This window comes from Epinephelus fuscoguttatus, linkage group LG12, assembly GCF_011397635.1.
Source record: "Epinephelus fuscoguttatus linkage group LG12, E.fuscoguttatus.final_Chr_v1".
Lineage (NCBI taxonomy): Eukaryota > Metazoa > Chordata > Actinopteri > Perciformes > Serranidae > Epinephelus > Epinephelus fuscoguttatus.
The window spans coordinates 28,911,544-28,925,887 of NC_064763.1; the positions used below are offsets into that span (position 1 = coordinate 28,911,544).

A 14,344-nucleotide genomic window follows, 5' to 3' on the forward strand; every position below is an offset into this window, starting at 1 on the left:
GTAATGATGCCTGAAGAACATTTTCTCTTATTCTCTGTGTAGTTATTTGAAAGGGCAGCTAAATGAAGTAGACTCTACAGAATATGACGGATAATAAGTTCAATTTCTACTTGACAAAGTAGGAAATCATTCAAATATGAAAGATGAAAAAATAAATGTAGGACACCGCCATGTTTACACATGTGGAGCGCTGTAGCCAGTCATTTATACTCAGTTGGACTAGATGTAGGTCAATTAGGCCTTATTCATTTGTTGATGTGTTTTCCACATAACTCTTCTTAAAATATTGGCTTGCTAGGATATTATTAACATGAAACCAGGGCAATTTTTACACTTTGCATTTCTTTAATTTGATGCCAGATGGGTGGGTGAGCTTATAAGCCTGTATAAGAGCCACAGTGTACATAAGGACAGATAAGACTTCCTTGACACTATCTATAAGGCCTTAATGATGGAAAGTCAACTGCATTTTTACATGGCTGGAATCTGACCCAAACTGATTACACCAGTCCTCCCTCGCATCTAGGGAAAAAGAAGCATGAATTTTACAGTGACGATCTATAGCATGGCATTTAGCAAAAAACCTTGAGCAGAGACATTTAATCTTTCTAAGTCTATAATGTAAATCAATGCAGAGTAGTGAGACAGTGGACGCCTATAGATTGGAATAAGTATTTCCCTGCAGGTTTGTCCCTCCTCAGATAAATCCTATGCACATTTCTCTGCCTTTCAGAAGATGTAATCGACTTTGTCTATACCATGTTGTAACAGGATGAGAGCAGACCTGGGACACGTCTGATAATGTAGTCCCACTGGACTCCTGTGTGAGTCTCGCCTTTAATTAAAAATTGTCTGAATGAAAGCGAGACAGGAGTTTGATTCCATGTGTCTGCTGCAGGTGAAGGGTCCATGTCAGGGTGTTTCCGACGTGCCTCAACAGCCAGTAAGTCTGTAAACAAGCTTAATTAAGTGAGCTTCTGTGATATAAAGGCGGTGATGACAATTCACCAGAATGTCGAGCATGTGTCAAAACACTGTTTATAAATGCGCCTGTATGTGTCTATATGCATGTGTTGTTTAAAGTTAAAGTAAATATAAATTTAATCTTCTCAGCCTCACTTCTGAGACAAAATACTCTTTTGCAAAGTTCACCATGACCTCTCATCCATGTAATTTGGGTTCATCATATTTAAAAGGTTCGAAGAGCTTTTTCCAGAAAGTTATTATACCCTGCACAGAAAGATGGGGAAAGTACTAGCATGCCTTACCATCATCCATATCTTCCAAGATGCTGACTTTGGCGGTGGGGTAGTGCATTCCCAGACGCCCCCCGACAGGCAGTGACAGAGTGACGTTGAAGCTCTCCTCTCCCTCGTACAGGGAGTCGTCGATAATCACCACGCGACACTGCTTCTCCCTCTCACCCTTGTCGAAGCGAAGGACACTGCTGTGCTCCTCCGGACGGGAGATGTAGTCCGAGTAAGACAGGACGGTGGTGGGAATCGTCCCTGTGGCAGAACCTTCAGAGGGGCCGGCAAACAGAGAGGTGACAGTGACAGGATTTATGGAGGAAACTGAAAGATATTCCACATAATGAAATATATAGGATTTGTAAAAGGCATCAGAAAACCTAAGGCCTGTTTTCAGAAAGCATCTAATTTCAGGAACACTAAGTGCACAGTTTTGGATAGATTTTTTTTCCACTGAATCCACTGCATTTGAAGTAGTTATTCTCATATGCATATTCATAGTTCAATAACAAACATCAGTAGTAAGATACATTTTCCCTTTCTGTTTCATAACATTAAGACTGTTAACCAGTGGCACCACCGAGGGGTGGCAGTGGGGGGCCACGACCACCCTCACAGAATCGCTGGCCCCCCACTGCCACCCCTCGAGAAAATAATCAAAGATAACTGGAGGGCTCTGTTTTTAAAATGGAGAAGCTTTGTTCCCAGTAAATATTCTGTTTCTTGCAATCAAAGTTTCCTATCTGTCTTTTTAAGGCAAAGGACAACCAGCCTGTCTGAAGAACACTGAATTGTCTAACACATACAGCTACCTTACACATTAAAGGAAATGGCCACTTTAGAATGAAAATACAGACAGTAGTTACTCACCCTCGTGCCAACAAGAAGTCCAGTGTATTTTTTTAGCCATTCTGATGTTTTTGAAATGCATTAGCGGAGTTTTATTACATTTTCAAAATGTGGGTTCCATGCACTTCAAGTGTATGGAAAAAATCCGGCTAGCTCTTATCCTCCGATACCCCAAACGAGTTTTGTGGATTAAAAAACTACACTGGACTTTTTGTCGTCATGAGGGTCAGTAAGTACTGTCTGTATTTTCATTCTAAAGTGGCCATTTCCTTTAAAACACGATTGCTGTAGAAGTCAAAGTCAAAGTCAGGCATTGTCAACTCACAGCAAGGGGGTTGCTGGTTCGATCCAGGGTGAAGGGTTCAAACCCCAGGGTGCGGGGGAGCCCCTCTGTGTGGAGTTTGCATGTTCACCCTGTATCAGTGTGGGTTTCCCCCTGGTTTTCCAGCTTTACCCCCACAGTTAAAAGACATGAAGGTTAACTGGTGACTTTAGATTGCCCGTAGGTGTGAATGTGAGTGCGAATGTCTCTATGTGTCAGCCCTGCGATAGTCTGGCAACCTGTCCAGGATGTACCCTGCCTTTCGCCCAGTTTAAGTTGGAATAGGCTCCAGCCCCCTGGGACCCTCAAGAGGATAAGCGGTTACGAAAATGGATGGATGGATGGATGGATGGATGGATAAGGAACTTAAGTAAATCAGTATGCAGTTCCTTAATTCTCCATAGTCATGTTGACATAGTTTTCAACTAGCCAATATACTTCAGCAGCATAATAGAATTCCTGACATTCAGATATGGCTTTTGGTTTTAGTTTTCCAGTGGACCCATCTGGCCATCCCTATGAAAAATTTCTGAGGGTGCCACAGCTGTTGGTGTAGCCATTATGGTAGCAGGGCATCATGTTAGTCCGTTTATTTGTTTTAATGCCAGAACACAATGGGAACAGACCAACCCCACAGGTTTTCAAACATGTGGTGTAGCCACCATAGCCTTTAGGACATTTAACAATAGTGCCTTCATTAGGTTAATCAGTGTTATCCCTTCGTTTGTCTAACTGTATTTCATGGGATTAAGCTGCATGGGGAGAACACAGAGGCTGAAATCTGCACCCTTCTCACACACTGTCACCTTCATCAGCCATAAATAAGTGATTGGAAGTGACTGGAACAATCACAACGAGAGCTGTTGTGGAGGCTGTATGGAAGCATGTTATTGATTTGAATAAACTACTGTTAAACTTGGAAAAGGCACAGGCTAACAGCTACCTGTGATCATACTGGGCTCATGCAGCTACTCTTCTTTTGGTGAGAATGCAAATGTACGTGAACTGCATCTCTTTAAGTGCACAGGCTTTGTTTTAAGCAGATTTCATTGGTGCTGTCAAACTGGAAAGGTGCGACAGGTGCGCCTGACACTCCACCATACGCATGGGTACATTAACATCACATTAAAACAAGATGGGTTCCAGAATTAAAGGTACAATCTGTGATGCAAATGTAAACAAGATTGAAACCTGCTGTCATTCTCAAATTGGCTGACAGCTTTTTTTTTTTTAAGCTTGCAGTATGCCTAAACAACAATTACATTTGAGTTATTAGTGTTGTCGGGTGCTGTTGTGGTTTGCTTGCAAAGTATGATCATCTGGGTAACATAAAATAAGTTCATTAATGTTTCATCTATGCCTCAAACACTTTAATCGTCTATATGCATTCAGGATGTCTGGTCAACAATTATTTATTGAGCCTTAAATTATATTTTTCACCATTTAAAATAATCAGTCTGACAAGCAAGCCGGCAGGCAGGCAGAGTACACTGAGGGTAAACGGGTTAGATGAGGTGAAAAAAGGCTAGTCTGTACCCTGCTGTGTGTAGCAGACCACCATGAGCTCCTGGCTGATGTCTCCACTGCGGTGGACCGGGATGAAAAGCTCTCCAACATCTTCCTCCACTGAGTGGATCTGCTCAGGGAAGAACACAGTCGACTCTGTTTGGAGGAGAAAAGAGAACGAGTGGAGGGAGTCAGCGGAAAAAAGAAAAGGGTAATGATATGTATAACAATCTGCAAAAATCCACAGTACATTAGGCCATCAAGGACTGATACAGGCTTTTGTTCTGGCTCTGCATTAGTGCGGCGCAGCTGACATTTTTTTATTCAGATCTATTGAAGTGGTGGTCCTGCGGTGTGCTTATTCATATTCAAAAATAACTCTCCATCACAGTTTTCGGTTTGATGCAACCAGAGGTGCTCTTCAAAGAGACCCCTCCGGAAGTTTTTCTCACTGCCTGGTGTGTCGCAGACAATTACACATGCAAGCCTCTCAGTTCATCCCACGGAGGGGAATCAGCTGGGAGTTTCACACATCGACTCCTCTACGCACAGAGGGGTCAGCAGAACCATCTCTTATTTTTTTCTCCCTCTCGTTCTCCACACCTCTCTGAGAGGAGTTTGTGATTGAGAGAGAGACTTGGAGCCAGTGAAAGCATCATCTATCAAGGCAAAGAACTTACTGGCATTATAGAAACAATAAATGTTGGAGCTATTTTCCACAGACGCACAGGGACCAATAAAAATACTAACAGCGTGGACTGAGCTACAGCTCGCCCCAGATCTTCCTGTGACTTTGTTATTCCTCCCGCCTCTCTCTATAAATGTGTGTGAATGAGTGAGTGAATGAATGATGGAGGCTTCGAGACACTTGTGGCTTGCCTGTGCAACAAAAACTTGCATTAAAATGGCAAGTGCTGGAGTGTGAAAAAGCTGCGACAAAAAAGACAAAAGAGATTTGGATGTTTGATTCAACGCCCGGTGTAAAAAGAGATCAACACCTGAGATGCCTCTTCGGGATGAAGTCATCGACATAAGACAATCTTACGCTTCGCAGGGGGTCAAACATTTCTCTTCTCTTACGCTAACTCTCCCTAAATCGTTCTCTCTCCTCTCAATCTTCTCCCCTCTCCTCCATTTCTGCTTTCTGTCGCTGCCCACAATCTGTCACTCCCCAGGTGGTTACAGGGACTCATAGCAGGGGATCAGGGTCCACTGCTTACCTATCACACACACACACACACACCCACACCACTGTACGCTGATTTCCCCTCTCTCTTGGCACACATATTCTGCACAGCTCCTCTCCTCACAGTTCTTTCGCATTTCACATCATACTTTGCTCGTCTACTGCCACTAAATCCACCCAAGAATTAGAAAAGCAAATTTTCAGCCAAGTGGGTCAAGTTCACCTCCTGGAGGAAAACACATGGTCATTTTAAAACATTTATGGGGAGGGGGGGTTGGTTTAAAAAACACATTTTTACAGAGGGTGTTAAAATAATAAACACTTACACCTGATCTTGCTATTGTGTTGCCTAAATTAAAATAAAATCTGCTTTTTTATTTCTATCATAAGAACATCTCCATTATTGATAATTTCATGAATATTCTATGGATGCAGGAATATTTCCTTTGTTTCTGCTGTCTGATTGTTGTTGCTCATTTTAGTCTTTACCAGCTTGTAGAACTTGGCATGCCCATAAGCTAAATGCACAAATTGCAACTGTAAATGTAAAATCCAACAGCCTCTAGAGGTCTGCAGTTGATGGCTAACCACAGCACAACACTATGCCACAGTTCAAAGCAGTGGCAAACTCACAAAATGCACTCCCTCGTTTGATGTGTGCTACATTAGTCCAGAGATTTTACATCCTAACTGAGACAAAGCTCTCATAATTACACAAGGGTGTGCTTGACTGCAGCTGGCCTTGCGATCTCAGACGAAAAAATTACAAAGCAGAAAACAGTTCTTCATCATTTAGTGGAATGACCTTGGTGCAAAATGCAGCGGAGTAACAGCTCCACTGATGTATGGCGTCCCCGCTTTATAGGGGAAGCGAGAAAGATATCACTGACTGTAGCAAGATGCTGGTACTGCTTGCAGCAAACAGTCAAACAGCAGGCTGCCACCTTCATCTTCAGTCAGCACTGTGCATGGATTATATATGAAGAAAGTCACAAAGTTTCGCGGGGAGGAAAGCTGGGCTATCACACCCTGCAATTAAACAGAGTTGGTGTCTGCTGCAGCACTGAAAAGTGGGCGCACCACAGGCGACCGCACTACAGGATAAACCCACTCCTCATTATTAATCAAAGTAGCAACAGGCTAATACAGAAGGGTGGTGGAGGGTGAGCATTCTTACAACTAAAACAAAAGGAAAACAATAAAGAAGAGCTCCAGGCATCCGTGCATGCACAAACAGAGCCTGTCCATGCCGTTAGAACAAACTCAGCTTGTTACGCTCTGCTTAATTTTGGAACACTTTTGGTTAAAGCTTAGCGATCCTCTCTCCTCTTCTAAAGCTATTAGCCTAGCTGACATGTCCTCTGGGGAGGGAATCTCCAGGCTAAGCAGACGACCAGACAAAGCCAGTTTTCATCATTAGAGAAAGAAGCTGGAGTACAGCTAACGCCACAGGCATAGCTAAAGCTTCACTGGCCCATTAGAGTACAGAGTGGCACATCTCTGTCACATTAGACAATCCCCGGAGATGACAGAAAACAAACCAGCCCCTGCCCTCCACACACACCATAATTAACCCACAGGGGAGGATAGATTGAGGTGGGAGGATGCAAGGGGGGGAGAGCGATAAAGACATAGTGAAAGAGAGAGAATGAGAAGATGGACGAGAGAGAGAGAGAGAAAGAGTGATGCGAGCAGCTGTTGTGTGTCACCACAATGGAAGCTTTAGCGTTTCCATCGTTGTTGCACATCTATAATTACTTAAGGGTTGCACCGTGAAGAGAGGCAATGCATACAAAAAAACTGACTGTAAAAGAAGCAGACAGTCGGTTCAGAGTCAGAGTCAGTTTGTCGCACTACTCAATATTCCATTAACAATTCAATTTGCAGGCAAAGACACAAAGAATGAGGCGAGTGAAAATGGCAGATTACAAACTATTTAAGAGAGAAAGTGAAAGACTGAAGTTTTGTGTGTGTGTGTGTGTGTGTGTGTGTGTGTGTGTGTGTGTGTGTGTGTGTGCATGAGACACTTTCTGGACTTAACCATTAGGGTTTGATGTTTACTGCTAAACCGCAATATCAAATTTGGCTGGCAACCTTTGATTAGGCCTGATGGTAAGGGACAAATGAATAAACGAGCGGCTCTAATCACACCGCCTTTGTGTATCATTGGGTTTTAGCAATAAGCATTCTGCTCAGTATTTTTCGGTGAGTGTAAAAACACAATCATCATCCCTGCAACAAATCTCCACTGGCTGTCATGTCATATTTCTCCTCCTTACCTCCTCGAGGACAGATTTGACATGACTCTATATCTACAGTAGACAGTGTTTATATTGACAATTCTTCATTCTGTGTGTGCCAAGTTGACTGATGCTTCACACAACACATGTGATATACGGTAAAGGGTTGTGCATATTTCATTGCTTTATAGCAGGAATGCTTGAGTGGCGGTTGGGACTTTCTGTGGTGTGGATTATAAATGTCAGAAACTTTATATTCGTCTGTTCACGTTGGCAAATCAGTCACCTCTGCTTTGGAAATATATTCTTTAAACTTGTATTTTCAATCCTCCACACTGTCTGTTTATAAAGGTTGCATTTGATTTCTATTTTTAACTAGAATGGCACGCAGAGAGTGCAACCTCCACCAAGGCCAAACGCCCTCTCTCGAAATGTTAACGAAAGTGAAAAATAACTTGTGTATCTGCTCCACGATTGGATCCACTCCAAAATTATCTGGGCTCTTCCTTGGCCCGTGCAGACTTCAACCTAGTTTCATGAAAATTTGGCCAGTAGCTGTCGTGCTGACAGACAAACAAACAAACTGAATCAAAATATAACCTTGTTGGCAGGGGTTACAACAGATATCACACAGAATAGAAACAACAAACTGAATAAAAACATATTCATGATGGAAAATACAGAATAAATCAATGCATAATGAATTTGTTCTTTACCTAATACTGTAATTCCACTACTTCTGGAGGTAACTATAGATGAAAGTAATTACTTTTTAAAATAAAAATACATTTAAATGCTTACTTGTTACTTCTGTCACGATTACAGGCAAACACAGCCTACTCCCTAGTTATGATCTAGCATCACCCGAAGTGATGCATGACTCAGGGGAATGGTGTTCAGTCCCTCTGTCTTGTGTGTGTGTGCTTGTGAGAGACAGAGGTAGGGGAGGAGAAGGTAGAAGGGGGACTTTTGCATTAATAATGTAATCAGATTCAGAATGCTGCAGGACCAACCGCTCGACCAGCACATAACTGGACCCGACCTTACAGCGGTGCAATAATTGGCGTGAATTGATCAATCGCTCAATCAGAGTGTCACTGCACGTAATGACCAACACTTCAGGCAACTGTAGCTCGCTTTCCCGGAAATATAAACAATATGTTTGCCTTCTCAAGATCAAGGACAATTAGTGGTGAGATGTAGGAGAGCACGGGGCAACATTGTAACATGGACTTTTTATGTGGATACACAGGGTTGATCCTTTCATGCTGCCAGCCTGTTGACCACAATACCACCAAACAGTGACCCGCACAATTCCACAGAGATCGGACGTGTTTCAGCTAAGTTCAGTAACAAAGAGTGTTTTCAGCCCACATAAGTTCATTTCTTTGTCACGCTTGTTTTTCGATTTCTCAGCTGTCTATGTAAGTCACCGAATCCAACCATGTATCATCTTAACGACTGTCTTGTTCCCTAAAACACAGCACAACTTTGAACTATGTAACCAACTTCCAGCAAGTGTTAGCTAGGCTGGATAAAATTTCCACCCAGCAGGGTTTGTTGTAATGCAGTGTTACAGCTATTGCCTCCTATAAGTTTGAACTAGAGCTTAGATTCTCTGCCCGAGCCTGAACCCAACGGGCCGTAATTTCCCGCCACTATCCTTGGGCTCGGACGGGTCGAGTTCCTCATAATCGACCTAGGCTATGGAACCAACTACTTATCACACCTGGGGGGTGGGGCCGCGGTCCCCCCTTGACGGCGCCACTGGCCGCGCACATGTGAGTTGTCGACGATGGCGACGTGTGTGTTGCCTTTCTCGAGTGTACCAAGTGCAGCACGATGCTGGTATATGACAGCAAAAAGACGGGGACCTCGACACTTAAGAGGCACATGACGAAGGCTTGCCATGGGAAGAAAGACGAGAGTCAGCCTTCAATGTCCGCATTCGTATCCTTAAAAAAAATGTCTCGGCTCAGGCTTGTAATTACAGTTAAAGGGACAGGCCGGGCCGGGCTCGGACAGAACGTGCACGGGCTCGGGTGGGGTTGGGCTGGATTTTTTGGGCCTGATCTAAGCTCTAGTTTGAACTTATGTCCTTTATTAAATGAGATGTACTTCGTATTTTTAATTTTCTTAGGTTTTCTTAGGTAATTTTCTTAGTATCTTATTGACACACTGTTTCAGTCTTGTTAATAGTCATACATTCAAAACTCAAATTTGACATGTAGATCTAGGTTTCCCCATTCCATGTACATCTATCGGTCCAACCACTGAATATGGATGATAGACTAACAGATGGATAGATACCTGTGCATACACCTATCCTTCCCCTGATGTAGATGGAGACCTATAGTATATAGACAGGATTCTATTGAATTAATTGTGTTAAACAGGCTTTTCCAACAAGTATTACAGCTAACCCTCTCCCTGTTACAATTAACCCCACCGATGGGGAACACTGTACATTTCACTCCCACCACTGCTCAGTGTAGTGAAAAAAAGTTAAGTTCTAGAAAAAAAACACTGTTAATTTGTGGCAGAGATGTGCATGTTGTTAGAATGAAACAAAAACTAATTAATCTCAAACATTTTTAATAACATTCAGCCCAAACTAAAATGTGTTAGGTTGTGCCCCATTCTCCCCTAGTCTGTGTGCGGAAATCAAACGACTGTTAAGGTTACAGTATAAACCTCGGGGTGTTTATATCTTTATAAATAACTTTTTTCATTAGGGCTGTCATAATAAGAAATTACTGTCAAATGTCTGAGAAACAGTTATTTCATTTTAATCCGCCAAAAGAGTAAACACAGACTTGTGTTGCTTGATTTGAAGGCTTGTCAAGGCTACAATAAATAGACCTATCAAAATATAAAGCATGTTATTGTTCCACTACCTACTTTTCATCATAGTGATAATGGGTATAATCAGAGTTAAAATGTGACGGTCATGTTGTTCCTCACTGTGCCGCAGCAACACTAAAATAAGCTACGTGTTGAAGCAGACATTTACATTAGTGCAAATGTTACTTTCCTGAGTAACCTTTACATGAAGGCTTTTCTCATTACTTATGAGAGAAGTAACTAATTGCTAATGTTCTATAGCTTGCACGACACTGTGCGATACAATTCTTTATAATCTGTTTGTCAGAGTTATAGAGATGCTTCCAATACCTAATGTTCTGCATCTCTATTCAGTATCTAGAAATTGTTACTGTCAGGATGGAAAAACTTCTGAAAGTATTCAGACTAAATGTGCAAAAATGAAAAAATACATTTCAGCCTTTAAAGTCTGTTGTGATTTAAATGTGGAGAAAAATACCTCCACCTTATTGTCACCACAAAAGAATATTCAGTGCTCTAACTCTAGCAGTATGCCTGTGAGTGCAAGAATGTGTGCATGAAAGGAAAGAACTGACCGTCACTAGGATCCAGGATCTCAACTGTTGCTGTGGCAGGGAACTCCATCACCCCCATCACTGGCTCTGAAAGCAAAATCTGGAAGGTCTCCGCCTGCTCATACTTCCCATCAGTCAGTATCCGAACTCGCCATGTGGCTCTGGTCTGCCCCGGGTTGAACTGCACCTGCCTCTGGGACTTGCCCCTGAAATCCTCCTCCTTCTTCGCGCTGCCATCCTGGGTGCCGATGCCTGAAAGACAGAGAGTGATAGGTGGAAAAAGGACAAGAGAACAGGCCTGATTAGTAACAAATAACACAGACGGAAAGAAGTGGAGACAAAAAAAAAAAGCGACCATTAAAGGGTGACAGGCGGAAGAGAGAAACAGATGAAAAACAGATGAGATATTCACACCCTTTAATGTTGTTCAGAGAGTGGTGAGAAAAAGAGCGTTGCGTCTATTTTTCTTCACTGATCACTTACAGAGCCTCAGGAATGTGTGAAATGAATCTGTGACTGAAGCGTTTAAATAAGCATATTCCACCTTACTGAGATGGATTAGCTACCGCGATTGTTTCCCAAGGGCTAGGAAAGCATGCGAGTGTGTGCGTGTGTCTCCTTTTCTCTTCAAATGTCTCTTATTTCACTTATAATGGGGCTTTCATATGAATCCACTTTACAACAATCCATCCATCTAACATTCATGCTCATCAATACACCTTCTTCAAAGTAGCAGAGCTTACTGGTACCACTTGGTTTCACATCAAACGCACATCAAGCAAACCCAGGTGGCATAAGCCATACAATAATGTATTACATTTGCAAATGCGCTGTTCATATTCCATTGTCTACATTTGCAGTGCCTCGTGAGAACAAGGTGAGCAGAGCCATGCCAGGCTGATGCATGTGCCTGTAAATAAAAAAGGATTTGTTTTCCTTTTTCAGACAGCGAGAAAAAAAGAAGGTGGCAAACACATGCAGATGAGACCGGATACATTAGATCATACACACAGTAAGATCTGAGCGCTGAGTATTGTATGCAAAATTTGAGCTGAAAATAATCATACACACAGGAATACACTTTCACACAGACACATTCGTTCATGTTGCTGTACCTGTGAGGACCTTCAGCAATTATATTCATTCACAAACCCCCAACATAGTGTGGAAAAACAGGACCGAGAGCTTCACGATTGTTATGAATGGTTTCTGGTGCTAGGCCTTGCATTTCTCGGTTCATTTTTGGTTTTGCCAGGAGCAACCAATTGTACCGCTGAGTAAATCCAGCACATGGGTGTGGAGTTAAACTAAAACACCAATAGAGAAGCAAATACATCTCTCTAGGTTCACTGTTTTGGACCAATTTCAAGTGCAGAGAAAAGTTTTGTTTTTGCTCGGATGGTCACCACATAAGGCAACGCTGGCTGCACTCTCTCACATTTGACTCCATCTGTGGCCAGCAGCACATTAAATATAACAGCCTCATTCTCTTCTCTTTGGCAAGGCATTGTCTTTTCTCAACTTTCTTTGCCTTTTCTCAACAGGAAAAGCTAACGATGCTCTTATTGCTCACTGCTGCTGCACTAACACAACATAGCAAAATCTACTTCTCAAGGGACAGCTGAAAGTCTTTCTGGGAAATCCAAGACATGACTAATGGAGTTTCAGTCAGGACAACTCACAGTTCACTGGTTCACTCGCTGAGTGGTCCTGTCAACTTAACCTGGGTCAAGTTTTCTGAAGCACATCAAAAATGTTCACAACACTTCATCATGAAAAGGCTGCATTCTTCATCAGAAGGGGGGGGGCTGTGGGTCGTGCACCAATCGGAAGATCGGTGGTGTGATACCCAGCTCCTCCAGTCTGCATGTCAAAGTATTCTTGGGCAAGATACTGAACCCCCAAATTGCTCCTAATGGCTGTTTCATTGGTGTGTGTGTGTGAATTACCAAAATTCCAACAATACTGTACACAACTAAGCTTAAACCCAAGTCCCGTCTCTCACCTGACCTGAGTTTTGCCAAACATGCAATTTCTAGGTTAAAAAAAAAAAAAAAAACATTATCTGGGAGGCATAAATGTGAGTAGTACATTTCATGGCAATCTGCCATTGAATCTGACATTTCTCTTGCAGATATATAAATTTCTGCTTGCCTGTGGTGCATGAAAAAAAAGGTCACAAGAGTCACTGGGAAAAAAAAGATCAAGACCATGACTACTGACAACAAATTTCAAGTCAATTTGTGATGAAACTGTTTAGATATCTTGCTGTGGACAAGTGCTTTGCTAATGAAGAAATGCTGCCATCTTTGGCCGGTGTTACTAGCATCTGTAATTTAATTTAAAAAAACTCTAATGGTAGGTGGTATCACAGTATAGTAGGGTATTAAGAAAACCTGACAGTATGATTTTCAATACCATCAAAAATACAGACGCTCATTTAAGATGTATTGTATGTCGTGCACATCACGTGCCAGGTCAGCCTCTATCAGTTGAACAGCCAGGTGAGCTGAAAGAGATGGCGAGTGGTGGGAATAATGTTACAGGACTAGATGAACAGATGGCCAGCAGCAGCAGAGAGAGACCATGGGGGAAAAACAGCTTATTTTTACACCTGACTCGCGAATCAAGGGTTTATGTCGACCAACCCAGAGGGGACTTAGGTAGCACCGCACACAAATACCATCATATACTGTATTTCTTTGTGAAATTTCAGGAGGGTATGAAAAAATAGATGCCACCCAAGCCTAGGGTCTAGACCAGGGGTGTCAAACTTACAACTAGGGGGCCAGAACTTAACTTGGTGTGGTGATGTCAGGATGACTACACAGGACACTTGTCCTTGTCCTGTGACACTTGTGCTTGTCACCTGTTTTGTAAATGGATTGGCAATTTTGAGATGTAAAAAAGGGGGAAATTTTGGATGTGTTTGTTATTTATAGGATATTACGCAATGGTTTTCCGTGTGTGGCCCTTGAATTAAAACAGATTTGACACCCCTGGTCTAGACTATTACAGAAACACAAGCATGCTGTTTATAGTCCAATTATGTAAAAAATAACTTTATTATTTCAACTTTCAACATATAAATCCAGACTCTGCAGAGGCCAGAATTTCATTCAGTGCGAAATGTGTATTGACCAAACGTAGCTGCAAACTTGTCTTGAGCCACCACTCCATAAGAAATGCAACAAGTGTATCTGTTTACAGCACAGAACAAACTGTGGACTGAAAGAATTCACTTTTAAAGTCATACTTCGCCCTCCAAATGATCATTTTTTTATCAATTACTCCAACTTCAACCAGTGTTACAGAGTTTGTGAAGAAAACTTTTTTCTCACATGCCTCCACAGTGAACGAAGATCCAAAAATGGTGGAAAAAACTTGATGAACTGAAGTTCAACAAGAACAAATAAGAAAAGCACATCAAAACATCTGTTTACAAACTCTCACGCAATTCTTGCAGTGTAATCCAAGTTTCATTTATCCAGTCATATGCTTAGTACTTCCTAAACAGACATCGCTGTCCGCTGGGGAACTGGAAACAAAGTGAAACTTATCTATGCTCTCTTCAAAGCCAAGCTCCATTGACA

At 42.2% G+C, this 14,344-nt stretch overlaps 1 protein-coding gene across 1 annotated transcript in view; it reads right to left on the minus strand.

Annotated features, from left to right (window-relative positions):
• The window catches only part of LOC125898717 (FRAS1-related extracellular matrix protein 2-like), a 77,141-nt gene that overhangs the window by 25,868 nt on the left and 36,929 nt on the right, over nucleotides 1-14,344 (minus strand). The window contains exons 4-6 of the mRNA XM_049592598.1: nucleotides 10,773-11,003; nucleotides 3,958-4,083; nucleotides 1,269-1,520 (exon numbers count right to left, since the gene is read on the minus strand). Coding sequence (XP_049448555.1) covers nucleotides 1,269-1,520; nucleotides 3,958-4,083; nucleotides 10,773-11,003 — 609 coding nt within the window. The remainder of the gene's footprint in view (nucleotides 1-1,268; nucleotides 1,521-3,957; nucleotides 4,084-10,772; nucleotides 11,004-14,344) is intronic.